Source organism: Cyprinus carpio, chromosome B13 (genome assembly GCF_018340385.1).
Source record: "Cyprinus carpio isolate SPL01 chromosome B13, ASM1834038v1, whole genome shotgun sequence".
NCBI lineage: Eukaryota > Metazoa > Chordata > Actinopteri > Cypriniformes > Cyprinidae > Cyprinus > Cyprinus carpio.
Genome location: NC_056609.1, coordinates 23391005 through 23406037, shown reverse-complemented (window position 1 = coordinate 23406037; position 15033 = coordinate 23391005). Strand labels below are relative to the sequence as shown.

The 15033-nt window shown below is 36.1% G+C and overlaps 1 protein-coding gene across 1 annotated transcript in view; it reads left to right on the top strand.

The window, feature by feature from the left end:
* Nucleotides 1–15033, top strand: part of LOC109111370 (potassium voltage-gated channel subfamily H member 5-like) — a 42328-nt gene that overhangs the window by 22468 nt on the left and 4827 nt on the right. Inside the window, 3 exon segments of the mRNA XM_042737370.1 lie at nt 379–578; nt 669–921; nt 5300–5496. Coding sequence (XP_042593304.1) covers nt 379–578; nt 669–921; nt 5300–5496 — 650 coding nt within the window.

Here is a 15033-nt window from a genome sequence, read left to right as displayed (position 1 = left end):
AATTTGAAAATTATTTCTATAATCATATTTATAATGAAAAGAAATTATTTAAATGAAGGTTTAGCTTTGTTAAAGTACGTATGACAATTAATATGTATTGCAACTAATATAAAATATGTTGTTAGATTTTTAAGAACATGTTAAATAAATATTTATTTAAGTACTATGGTCCAAAGCTATATGTGCAAATTTAACACTTTATTTAAATGGCTGAAGTTTTAGAACAACTTTTTAAAAAATGTAATACTTTTTTTTTTTTTTTAATGATTGAAGGATTTATTTAATATTTAAGTACTTTAGTCAGCCACATATTCGGACCCTAAAAAAGTAAAATTTCAAATCTGTCTGACATGACCCTTTTTTCTCTCTCTCCTATAGCTCTCCTTTACGCCACTATCTTCGGTAATGTGACGACTATTTTCCAGCAGATGTATGCAAACACCAACCGTTACCATGAAATGCTGAATAACGTGCGGGATTTCCTCAAGCTCTACCAGGTGCCCAAAGGCCTCAGTGAGAGAGTGATGGACTACATCGTCTCCACGTGGTCCATGTCCAAAGGCATCGACACAGAGAAGGTGAAACTGAAACAGATGTGATGGTTGCATGATTGAAGTTTTTGATATTAATTGTGGAAAATACTAAATTGGAAATTCATCTGTGCACAGGTGCTCTCCATCTGCCCTAAGGACATGCGGGCAGACATCTGCGTGCACCTGAACAGGAAGGTGTTCAACGAGCACCCAGCGTTCAGATTGGCCAGTGACGGATGCTTGCGCTCATTGGCCGTGCAGTTCCAGATGATACACTCCGCCCCCGGTGACCTCATCTTTCATGCGGGTGAAAGCGTGGACCTGCTCTGCTTCGTTGTGTCAGGGTCACTGGAGGTCATCCAGGATGATGAGGTCATCGCTATACTGGGTTCGTTTTTAAAAACGCAAGGCTAATTAATACATTCTTTGAACTTCAGCTTTGTTCACACTGCCATTCCAATGCCGATTATTTGTGTATCCAATTGGAATCTGTTCTAAATTAATGACTATCCACATTGTATGCTGCAACTGTTAAGATTAGATTTGTGTATCCTGTGGCGGGGTTTGCAATGCAGATGTTGGCGTGGCTTTATTTTGTGCTGCTGTCTCCATCGGTTTCAAACTTCAAAGAAGAGTGTAGAACAGGCTGACTAGCAGTATAGCATAATTTTTTCACTCGACCTGCACTTGGCAACAACACAACATTGTTTCTGCACCAGCTTCATGTTTCATACAACAACCTCTGACATGTTTAGTTTGCACATGGCATGAGAAAATGACACGCAAAACAGCTATGCTAATCATACCAGTCAGACTGAAATGGTTTTCCGTAAATGTGATTTGAACAGGATTTCAAACCACATATGAATGTGGCTTGAAAAGGATTTGTAAAAATCGTATTTCACGTGATTTTATTTATTTGTCGTTCACACTTGTTAAATATGAGCAAATGTGAAATGCATTTGGACTGAGGGTCTGAACAAAGTGCTTTTGTTCTTCTATAAGCGTGTCTCTAAATCTGTCTTTTCTTGCTGTCAGAGTTTGAATGCTAGCTTAGAATTGCATTTTGGTTGCCATGGTGATAAAAACAATTTAAAAAGCAGCAACAGAGATTTGTGACACAACAGAACAAAACCTGCATATGCTTCTCAGAAATTTAAAGAGATAGATTACCAAAAAAATAAAGGATCTGTGTTTTATTACTCATGTCATCGTTACAAACCCGTAAGACCTTCGTTCATCTTCGGAACTCAAATGAAGATATTTTTGTTGAAATCCGAGAGCTTTCTTATCCTGCATAGACAGCAATGCGACTACCACTTTTAAGGCCCAGAAACGTAGTAAGGACATTGTTATAATAGTCCATGTGTCAAAAACAACGACAATTTCTTCTCTTCCATGTCAGTCTTTGACACGCATTCATGACAGTACCACAATGCATCTTAATTTGTGTTCCCGAAGATGAGCGAAGGTCTTTTTGAATCATCATGAGTTTGAGTAATTTGTGACAGAATTTTCATTTTTGGGTGAACTATCACTTTAAATAATAGATGTTTTCTTTTGACATCAATTCGATTTTTGATTGGATCTCCAGCGATCAAACTGACTTCCATTAAAAACACCATCTAACTTTCAAACTTTCATTTAGCTGATACACTGAAATCGCATTGGATTATTATTTTCACTTGAGTCGTCATAGCATCGGAACCATACAGCGCCATTAATCGTGAATCTCTAATGGCCACTAAACTGAGGCCTTCTCTCTCCTCCAGCCCAGCAGGCCTGGGCCCCCAGTGTCTCTCTGTGCCCAGGAGGGTGGTGGGTGCCTAGGCAGAGGAAGATGAGCTCCTGGAGAGCTGAGTTAGCGAGGTGTAGAGTTGAGCGGCTCTGCAGGAGAGGAATGAGATGAAATTAAGTCATTAGTCACATTTATCCATATGGCTCACATTTACCCCAAAAAAAATTTCACTGGACTGTCTTCAATAGAACTGTTGTAAATGTGCATAAATGAAGGAAAACAATTTCCACAAGTTACTTGTTTTTCATTTTTGTTCCTTGTTTTCATTTTTAATTTTTGTTAAAACTATCTCTTATTCTGTCTCTTATAAATTGTGTGTTTGGATTCAGAGCCTCATTTTCCACTGCATATTTGCTCATTTACATATTCCGCCTAAAATTCTCAAACTCTACACATAATAGCTATGTTTCCATACAAAGTTACAAGTTAACCTTATGCTCAAAAATTGGAATATCGCATAAAACAATTTCGAATAAAGCACTGTTTCCATCCATTGAGTTGAAGAGAACATAATCTTCACTTCTTGAACTTGTGCTAAATATCACAAAGAAAAAAAAAATTGCAGTAGGAGAAGGCACTGTATATAATAATGTTTGCAGCTCATAATTTATTGTATACAGAGCTTGCAGGTGAAATGAGGTCATGTTATCTTATTTTCATAGCCTGATGTTTGGGAATGCAGTCCTGGGAGTTAATTATAACGAAGCACTTTGACAAGACTTTGCTCAAGCACTTTAGAGTGACAAAACTAGCATTTCAAATGCTGTGCAATGAGATCGGTCTGTTAGATGGTCCAGTTTTATGCTGTCCCATTGCAAAGTCACATGCTTTTTTTTTTTTTTTTTTATCCGTATTAAGGAATTCATTTGGCAAAATGTTTTCTTATCAAGAAAACAGAAATTTATCAGACTTAGTTGAGCGCGTAAGCATTTTTTATGCAATATCCCAAAATGCACATAAAAATAGTTGAATGGAAACATAGCTATTGTTAAAGTATCAAAATATTACAATTTAGTTTCTGAAGGTATAGGTTGCATTCTTCCCAAGGCAACAGAGTGCCATGGTAACGAAAGACTCCTTGGAGACCGTGTTTGGTGGCTTTGCGCTTCTGTCTGAGATAAACTGTAAATCCCCACAGTCTCTTCGCTGTACTACAAATGTCTTCAAACTCTCAGTAGAGCCCTTGACAAAGTCTCTGCAGGCCAAATCTGCTGCACACAGTATTTTCGAATCAAAATAAACACCCTGACCATGTAAATCACACCTTATTTTTTGTACCAAAATATTGTTTAGATAAAGCTTGAAAATCAATTTGGAATAGGTATTAAGTTGTATGGAGGTTAAGTTTTTTAATATACTTTCTACCGAATGCATCTCAACAGCTTTTGTGCTTAAACTCTACAACCTATTATTAGAGTTGACATGAGATCGGTTTGCTTTGTTATAAAAATTGATTTTCAGGAAAAGAGAATTTTTTTTTAAAGGTTAATTAGAGCGCATTTGTGCATTCACTTCTAACAACTGCTAATTGTGGTTTAATTGGTCTGGCATGTGCAGCCAATTAAATGTGTTATGCTACTAGTAATAAGTCTTTAATTGGCAAGACAAACACCTGTGTCAGACGATCTTGGTGAGATTATGCTGAGCTTAGCATCAAAAACAAGAAACATTCTTTTTAAACCAACCAAATAAGGTTTTTGGTCTGTCTAGGTGTATGTCTGTTGTTCTTGTTGGCAACTGCATGTTCAGCAATGCTGCATCCTGTGGAATCAGTGCAGGGTTGGGACTTGAAGGTTGAAGGTCTATTTTAAGTTCTTGGCGCCGAGGATCTGCGGAAAGTGATGGGAGAGATCAGTGTGCCATTGATCTTTGGCATCTCAAACGAGTAGAGACAACTACACTCCTCTCTGATAATACCACATTCATCTAATGCAACAATTATCCTGCTTACTGTTTCCTGCCTTCTTTCACTAAGGCTTTCTGTCAGTTCTGAAATTAAGAGATAATTAAAGAATGATCCTTGAGCTGTAAGTTTGTCATGTGCTTCACATTTATTGCATTTGTGAATAGTTTTGGTTTCCTTTCGGCCTTAAAATGTGAACTTGCCATGAAATAAAAATTCATTATATTTGTTTTCTAATATGATTGATCTTGTTGTTAACTGTTGAATACAACCAAGTCCCTTCCCTAATTTTTTTTTTCTTTTTAATAATCCAATTTGAATGCAAGTCACAAAAAGATGTCACCATTCCATTCACCAGAAAACTAAAATTCTGTCATTTATTCACCCTCATGCTGTTCCAAACTTGTTTGATTTTCTCGCTTATGTGGAACACATAAGATGTTTTGCAGAATGCTCTGCTGCATAAAAAAGTTTATTGTAATTTATGCTGTGAAGGACCAGACAAAATTCACGAATCATGCACTTTGTTCTAAACCTTCTGAAGTGAAACCTTCTGTCAATTGAGGGCTTTGTAGGGACAGACAGGAGCAAGGATAAGACTTTCAATGTTCAGAAACAGTTCTTTTGTGTTTTGCAGAAGAAAGTAAGTCATACAGTTTCATAACAGAATGAGGTAATTAAATGATGGCAGAATTTTCATGTTTAAGTGAACTCTCCCATTATTTTTCTGTCTGTTCTTCATGTAAACCTATTGTTTGGCCTCAGAAGACTTACTTGTGAGTTTAGAATGACAAGTGAGTAATTGATTATGAAATTTTCATTTTTAGGTCAGTTACCCAATTTAAAATGAGTAAGCTAAACTTTTTCCAGTACAGTTAAGTAATTCTTCAGCTCAAGTCGGTGCCAGGCTCCAGCTCTATAAAGAGAATATTAATTGAAATGTCAGATTTGATCATTCTGCTGTGAGATTATGCGTTTGATTGACACCAATTAAAGCAGTCTAGTTTCACACTGACTCTTTTCCCTTTACATATTCTCTGTTATTTATTCTTCTTTCTCTCTCAGGTAAAGGGGACGTGTTTGGTGATGTGTTTTGGAAGGAGACAACTTTGGCCCACTCATGCGCTAACGTTCGGGCATTAACGTACTGTGATCTTCACATCATAAAGAGAGAAGCCTTGCTGAAAGTGTTGGACTTCTACACAGCGTTTGCCAACTCCTTCTCCCGAAACCTCATTCTCACCTGCAACCTACGAAAAAGGGTGAGACTCATTAGCCAACACACCTCTATTATGATATGTATCTCTCTCATTGTGTCTGCTAGGATTTTTAGGAGAGTTCAGCTTTATTCAGTCAAATTACTTTTTTCTTTTGAGCTGAAATCTCATGCTTTCTCTAGTTAGTTTGCAGGCTCTTTATTATATTCCCTGTCCATTTCTGGGCCCTGTTCTCTGATCACGTGCTACAGCATTAAATGGGTGTAATGGCTGATGATCTGACACCTTAATTATTATGTTCTTTTAAGCTACTCTGTGATACTAATTAAAGCAGTAAGTGTGTTTAATGGACTGATTTACCCAGAGAGGAATTAAGATGATTAGAATTATGATTATATGTTGGATATATTAAAGGGCAGTTCACCCAGAAATTAAAATTGTCATTTACTCACCCACATGTTGTTCCAAACTCAGACTCTGGTTAATCTTCAAAACATAAATTAAGCTATTTTTAATAAAACCAGAGATGTTTCCCTCCTGGTAACCAAAACCTAGAAGATCCAAAAGTGTCATAAAGGTTATCTCAGGTTTCATTAATTTGTGTTTTAAAGCGTATATTCTAAGTGTTATGGGTTTGTAATGACGTGAGGGTGAGTGAATGATGATGGGTGAAGTATTCCTTTAAGTGACAAGCTAAGAATGGGGTTGTGGACTTTTGAAGTGATGTTTTTGCTTTCAGAATGAATTCTCATTTGAAGCAAATGAAGCTTGTTTTCAAAGCTACATTCACCCAAAAAATTAAAATTATTGTCATAATTTACTCACCCTCATGTCATTCTAAACCTCTATGACTTTCTGTGTTTTATTGATGTGTAAGATGCTGTTTTCATACTTGGAAAGTGGATGGGTATATTTACTGGGGAAAAAGCACTATAAAGGTTATCATCATCAAAGTTGTTCATAAGCCACATAAGTGAATTGATAGATGCGCAGAAGGGGAAGTTCAATTTTGGTCTGCTCCTCACAGAAAGCTACTGTATAGACTACATTGTGTTTTTTTTTTTTTTTTGTAATATATATATTATAATTTTTAGGTCAACTAACCCTTTAAGCTCTCAGAGCTCTGATTGGATATAAGCCACAATTGTCATCAATTCCCCTAATCGTATTGGATACAGTACAGAGTATAAAGATGTCATGGCCGTCAGGGGGATTATGGGTAGAACTGGGTCAGTAGTGTGAAAGAGGGGAAGCCCGTGGAGAAAAAACATTCAGTATGTTGGTGCATATGGAGCGAAGATTTTCTTTCTCTCTCTTTCTTTTCTCATATTCAGCCCTCTCCCCTCCACTGTTCAGTTGTTATCTTTCTAGTCCAGTATCTTCTCATTGTTACACACTCTTCATCTCTACTTGTTTTCTTTATCACCAGCCTTGGATTTGACTAGAAGCTTATTGTTTGCTCCTTCCCTCTGTATTTTCTCTCTCTTGCTCTTTTCTAAACAATTAACAAGCCTCACACGCAGCCACAAAAACACACATATTAAAACCTACAAACAATAGTGTTTTTCTAGGTTAATGGTCAGATATGAATAAATCAAAAGCAAAAGCTCCTCTCATACATACTTCTCCTGTTTATTACTTTCTCTCTCTCTCCCTCTTTTCTTAATGTTATTCCCATTTTCCACCCTGATTGTTCCCTGCCCTGCTTTTACCCTGTCAAAGAGTCTTGCATCAATGCTGAAGCAAAACAAAAATTCACAGCAGCACTGTTTTAAGCCGTCTCAACAGATTTTTGATCATTTTTGACTGTTATTCTTAGTCTTTTCGCTGCTGTATTCATATTAAATAGAGGACAGAAAATTTAGGGAATAGAGTGGAATACGATCAGAAGTCAGGTTTGTGCCTTAATTAATTTATTAATTATGCGGTTGGCATCTAAAGCAACTTACACTTATAATATTAATAATACTGCCAGAAGTATTCTTGACTGTGTATATATATAGCCTCAAAGATCATATGATTTTCTGGAAGTGATGCTTTATTTACTCTGCCTTATTGTAGAAATGTCTGTAGTAATATCAGTTTCAAGATATTCTTGGTTGTTTCTGAGTGTTATTCCTAGGGTTTTTTTTTGTTTTACTAGTAAATACTGTAGAGGACAGAAAATAAAGGGAATGGTGTGGAATCAGAATCAGGAGTCATTTTTAAATCTTCATGATTGCCATGAATCAACAGTTAGACCAAAAAAACTTTTAATTGTTAATGAAACATGAAGATTTCTCATCATACAAAAGCAATTTATCCTTATAGTATATATGATATAGAAACAAAAAGGCAGCTTAGTGAATTCAAAGTCTTCTGTGGTCAAATGAAAGACCGGTCGTGTTTAGTGTCTCTGTCGAGGGAGCCTGAGGGTTTCAACAGAATGAAAGATTTAGATTGCAAGCATGTATCTGCCATCTAATGGATGACAGAGAGAGAGAGGGAGGGATGAAATCACTATGGAGAAAGATAGAAAGAAAGAGAGTCATACACAAAATTAGTTTTGCTGGTGTGTTGTTGATTGCGTGTGTACAGGGAAGAGGTGAGAGATGATATTTTATGTTTTTTTGAAGGTTTGTGTAATATTCTCACGTTTGATGTATTTGATGGTATGTGTGTTTTCTGGTTAATCAGTCAAAGTTTTTAAGACAGCTTGTGGGCCTTCAGGCAAACACTCTACACACAGACACACTTCTACCAGGAACGCTTTTGCATTAATGATGTGACCCAGAATAAGAGTGTGTCTGCCACTAACTTCCAAATTCTGAGACTGCTTGTTTGCCTAAAGTACTACAGTACTACTGTCAAACTACATCAAATTTTCATAAGTGGGATTACTATCTCAACATTGCAAGCAAACAATGACATCATTAATTCTATCCTGCCAATTACATGTGTAATAATTAAATAAAAAAAATATTCTAATATTCACATTTATTATTATTTATATTAATAATTTATATTTTTATTGTAGTGTTATTGTTTTGCTGTTGTAGTTAATAATAATAATAATAATAATAATATATAATCATATACACAGAAGCGTACACACATTACACATTTATATTATATATAGTACATATACCACTACAAATAATAATTTTTAAGTTAATTTTAAATCATTATATTATTTTTTTATATTAATAAATTTAGCTAAATGTTTTATTACCTTTTGTATTACATATGTGTGTGTGTGTGTGTGTATATATATATATATATATATACATACACACACACATATATATATATATATATATATATATATATATATATATATATATATATATATATATATATATATATTACATACATGCATGCATGCATACATACATACACACACACACACACACACACACACACACACATAAACACACACACACACACTGCCCACTTTATTAGGTACACCTTGCTAGTAATGGGTTGGACCCCCTTTTGCCTTCAGAACTGCCTTAATTCTTTGTGGCATGGATTCAACAAGGTGTTGGAAACATTCCTCAGAGATTTTGGTTCATATTGACATGATAGCATCACGCAGTTGCTGCAGAATTGTCGACTGCACATCCATGATGCAAATCTTCCGTTCCACCACATCCTAAAGCTGCTCTATTGGATTGAGATCTGGTGACTGTGGAGGCCATTTGAGCAAAGCGAACTCATTGTCATGTTCAAGAAACCAGTCTGAGATGATTTGAGCTTTGTGGCATGGTGCATTATCCTGCTGGAAGTAGCCATCAGAAGATGGGTACACTGTAGTCATAAAGGGATGGACATGGTCAGCAACAATACTTGTAGGCTTAAACGTTTAAACGATGCTCAATTGGTACTAAGGGGCCCAAAGTGTGCCAAGAAAATATCCCCCACACCATTACACCACCAGCAGCCTGAACCGTTGAGACAACGCAGGATGGATCCATGCTGTCATGTTCTTTACGCCAAATTCTGAAACAATATTATAGATATTATACATTACATATTATATAAATATACATATATAGTCTTTAGATTTAACAATACATATAAACTAACAATTTTAAACTATATTATATATATTATATATATATATATATAGCTTCAAATGTCATGTGGTTTCCATATAAATATACATATATAGTCTTTAGATTTAACAATACATATAAACTAACAATTTTAAACCATCATTTTATATTAATAAAACTGCCAAAATCACCGCACATAGCTTCAAATGTCATGTGGTTTCCTGGAGGTGTTGCTTCATTTGTCTTATTGAAGAAATGACTGCAGTAACTGTGGCTTCTTGGCAGAAACTCTGGGCACCATGTAGCAACTGCAGATTTGTGAAAGGTTGTGTTATTTCCACTGGGAGTCAAATGCTTTCTCAGGTAAAAAGATTCAGACAGGTTTAGAATTATTTTCTTTAAGTAGTAAATTGAACAGAAGATTGAATCTCATATCTCATTAGTCTGTTTGAGTGCATGGCTGCATTAGATGTGTGTGTGTGTGGCTGCAGGTGACAGGCTGGATTACCTAAACAGCCCTAATGTGTCACCTAATCACCTGCTGAGACACTCTTCCTCTGTGTGTGTGTGTGTGTGTGTGTGTGTGTGTGTGTGAGAGAGAGAGGAGCGAGGTTTGGTTACGGTGTAGTGATGGCACCAGGGTAGGGCTGAAAAAAGAAATGAAAAAAAAAATTTAGAGAGAAAAAGGGAGGCTATCCTCTAAGCAGCATCCACACACTTCTGATTAGAGCCTGACCGATATATCATTTTGCCGATATTGTTGGCCGATATCAGCCTGCAACTTTGAACACCCGTATCTCTGAAACGATGCGGCTGATCAGCACCAAATTCGGTGGGGGGGGTGGGGGGGGGGGGGCTCTTCGGCTCGAGATACCCTCTCGAATGCAAATCAAGTGTACATCTAGAGGCCCTCTTTTGAATGAGACCACCCTTGCGTCAATAGCATCCGATGTTCGGGAGTTACGGGTGGTTAAATTCGCAGTCCGGCGCCTACCGATCCAGTGATCCCAGGAACTGCCGACATGCGGAGGGTTCCTTGTTCGCAAAACATTTGCTTGCCAATAGATGGTTTCATCGGGTGCACGTGCCTGGCCCGAAGTTAACTTCCGCTCTGTGTTTGTTTATCAGTCTGGCTATGGCGCCCTCTACAAATGCAGTTAAAGTTAAGGTGATGAGTAGACTGAAGTTGGTCTCAGGTGGTTGTGCTGTGGGATGTGTTTCCCATACATTTATTTATTTGTGGCACTCACAATATCAAAACTGACCGATTTTCCAAAAGGCTTCATTGAATAAAAATGAGAAAGCACAGCACATTTAAAAATCAAAATGAGGCGCGGGTGTTTTTATATCACTGTATTTCTGAAGGAAGACTGTCTTTAATTAATCTATTAAATTTTCGATGTCATTTTCATTTCATCTTGCATGTTATATGCCTGATAAAGCAGCGTTTGTGAGCTCAGCACTGCTTTGTGTATAGCAGTTACTGGGGAAATCTCTGTTTCTCCCGCTTTAAAGCACCTCCTGCTGGCAAAGAATGAATTTGCATTTTCAGTAAGTCTGATTTATGCAGCAAACATATTTGGCTTCTTGTCAAATATAATCTACTCTAGAGGGACTACTTAGCTGTTGTTATTGATTCTATTTGGAAGTCTACCGGAAGTTAAGTTAGGGCCACAAAAGTGTGCATGCGCAGTAACGTTTGTTTATGTTATTGCCGTTGAAACCATCTATACTGCATTTTTATTGCCTACAGAAAAAAAAAGAAAATTTCATTTAAATGTTATACATTTTAAATTGACCATTGCATCAAATGGTGAAGAAGAGTGATTTAAGAAGGCGTATGTCCAGTGTGCTTTAAGTCAGCGGTTCTCAACTCCAGTCCTCGTGCCCCCCTGCTCTGCACATTTTGTATGTTTCTCTTATGGCTTCAGACATTTGTTCTATTCGAACGCAAGTGCCCTGCAAAGTGGACATCACAGGATATTCCGCCATGATTCCAGTTCGAAATGAACATATATGTTCCATTCAAAGTGCGTTAAAGTGTGTGAGAAGTAAATTTAAATTGTATTTGTTTGTGATGTCTCACTTATGATGTCTCACTTACCCATTTGTGAAGATGTTGCGCAGTGCAAATCTGTGAATCTTAAACAGATTTCCCCTGCTCAGGGAGTAGGGACCAGTGAACACTGTGTAGGGACCATGTCAGTGTGAACAGGGTTCATGCACGGAGCTCACTTTTAGCAAGCTGGTTATCTGAATTAAGTGTGTTAACAAAGAGAGACATGCAAAATATACAGAGCTGGAAGGTGCGAGGACTGGAATTGAGAACTGCTGCTGTAAGTTACTGTTAAACAATAAGACGAATTGTTTTATTTATTTATTTATTTTTAGGTCATCTTAATACAAATTCATAATTTTGCATACTACTTTTATTATATAATAAAAATAAAAAAGGCTGGCTGTATATACATAGCCTCAAAAATGATGTAGTTTTATTATTTTAACCAGACCACTTTACATTGTGTCGACAGAAAGTTAGTGTTGTAAAATGATTATAATTATTAAAATAATATAAAATAATACTAAAAATAATTTACAATTAATATAATATAATATAATATAATATAATATAATATAATATAATATAATATAATATATTCCTTAACATTTACACCATTACCTGATTGCAGTTCCTTTAGTGAAACAGGTGCTTAATGTGGACTGCACATTCATTTTAAGTGAATTCCCCCAAGACACTCTCATTCTTTCTTTCTTTCTTTCTTTCTTTCTTTCTTTCTTTCTTTCTTTCTCTCTTTCTCTCTTTCTCTCTTTCTTTCTTTCTGTCTCTCTGTCTCTCTCTCTCTCTCTCTCTCTCTCTCTCTCTCTCTCTCTATCCCTCTCATTTGTTTTACCTCTCAGTCCTGTCTTTATCTTCATTCGGTCTGTTTAGTGGTTTAATTAGTGATGTTTTTAAGTTCAATAGCTCAGGAGATAAAACACATAAAAAAACACAAGATACACAAATACAAACAAACACAAATATATGGAAAACAGATAGAAAGAAGTGACACACACACACACACACACACACACACACACACAAACAAACGGATAAAGATGAAATGCTCCAATTCGCTCCCCTCAGGCAGATGGTCCCCAAGAGCTCTTACCAAGAAAAAAATCCGTCTTATCTAATCATGGATACATACAGCGTCACACACACACACACATACAGGTCCTCGGGCAAGAAGGTGAGACTCCCCTGCCGATTTTCTCTTTGGAATAATGGCTTCTCTCTCTCGAGTGCTTCCAGAACATTCTAGAGAGTGAAAGATTGATGGAGGAGCGGAGCAGCCCAGCTTTTTCACTTGCTGGCAATAATGCGTGAAAGGGACTTGGAGTGATGTGGCAGCTGTAAATCTGAAAGCTTGTGTGTGTGATATTTTTGCTGCCGTAATGTCAAGGGAATCTAATTTATTTCTCCACCTGTGTGGGGATTCTTACATTTAAGATGGGGTTACACTGTCTATTAGTATATAATGAGGAGGAGTTATGTGTGTGTGAGCACACCTGGTTTCCTCCTAACTTTAATGTGACAGTAAGACGGTCTGAAGCATTTGTCAGTGATTCTCAGCAGTAAACGTTGTGGACACATTTTGAGCCAATTACCTCTCGTCAGAGAAAAGACGCTTCCCCACTGCAGGATTGCAGTTTATGTGTATGTGTGTATGTCCAAGTTATGTTATGCAATTGTGTTGCTAACAGGCTTCTATGTCATTTTAAGCCACTCAAACCTCAATGCTTCACACACATAATAAACACTCAAACTGGAAAGGACTGACAAGTAACATGTTCAGAATAACCATAGATGTGCCTCTCTCTATATATATACAGTATACAGTATATATACTGTGTGTGTTTGTGTATGTGTGTTTCAATGTTTAAGAAAGATTTCCTATGCTCACCAAGGCTGCATTTTTAACAAAAATACAGTAATAAATAATATAAATATTATTATATTAATAATTTGGTTGTATTAATCATTTAATATATTTTACAAGATATATTTTTTTGATGGCTAAGCTGAATTTTCAGCAGCCATCGCTTCAGTCATCAGTCACATGATCCTTCAGAAATCATTCTAATATGTTTATTTGGTGCTCAGTCATTATTGTTTAAATATCAGTAATGGTTCTTATTTTCAAAACCTGTTGAAACAATGATAGATTTTTTTAAGGATCCTTTGATGAATAGAAAGTTCAAAAGAACAGCATTTATTTGAAATCAAAATAATTTGTAGCATTATAAACTTACTTTCTCTTAAACATCTTTAAACTATTTTAAAACAATTTAAAATTAAGCAATTTATTAAATGTATTCCTTGCTGAATATTATTATTATTATTATTATTATAAATCACTAAAACCAAACTTTTGAATGGTAGTGCATTACAATTTTGAAAAAATAAAAATGAAGTAGCAAAAATCAAATCACAATTTATTTATAAAGCACCTTAAAATCACCAAAGTGTACAAAAGTGCTATACAATTTAAAAGAAATACAAAGAAAGAGATACTAAAATAATGCAAGATAAAAAATGAAATAAAAAATAAACTAATTTAAGTGCATCTAATCCAAACCAGTAGTCCTCATGAAGCAGCAAAGGCCTCATTAAGCAGATATGTCTTTACAGAGGTAGACAGTCTGATAGATATTGGTATATTTGATATATGATATCTGTCTTGTGGTTGCTAGAGTATTTTAATTGCTCCACTGACCTCAGCACTCACATGTGTCATAACAGCTTTTTTTTTTTTAATCTCTCATTCTCTTATTCTGTTGACAGTTGCAGGTGAACACACACCAGAGCGCAAATCCTTCACTCTGTCGCTCCAAGATCAGAAGTAGAATCTTAAAATAGCCATTCCAATATGAAAAGGATGTTGTCAGAGTGCTTTAATACTCCAAGAAAAAGCATGAAGTTGTGATGTGTATTGCTGTGATGTGCATTGTGTGTGATATTCCTTCAGGGAAGGACAGTCAGGTCAGCCACCGCTGTCTCTTGTTTAGACACAGTGAGATGCTAAAGTCCTTTGAGGTGAATGTGAGTCGGTCCATTTGAAAATTTCGAACCGTATCATTGCTTCGGATCCGTAAAGAATGTGATAATGGCTCTGACCCAGACCGAGGCTGGAGTTTATGAGTTTATAAATGCCTATTCTTCTGCTTCTTTCTTATGATATGAAAGAATTTATAGATTTTCATGTAGTTATTTTTGTCGTGCATCTCGTTGTGCGGTAATTGTTTATACAATATGCCTTCTGGCAATGTTAATTGCTCTGATATTACCATATGCATTTCACAAACCTGAATATGCATATTACAAATTTGCATTCTGTCCTTTCCGCAAGAGGGTACACGATTACAATATCATAATGTGCTTTATCTCATCTTTTGCAGCAGTCAATGTCATTTACTTATTGAGAATTACAGAATAGGCTGTAAATATTCTCTATTTCTATTGGTTGCATTTACTTTTATGCCT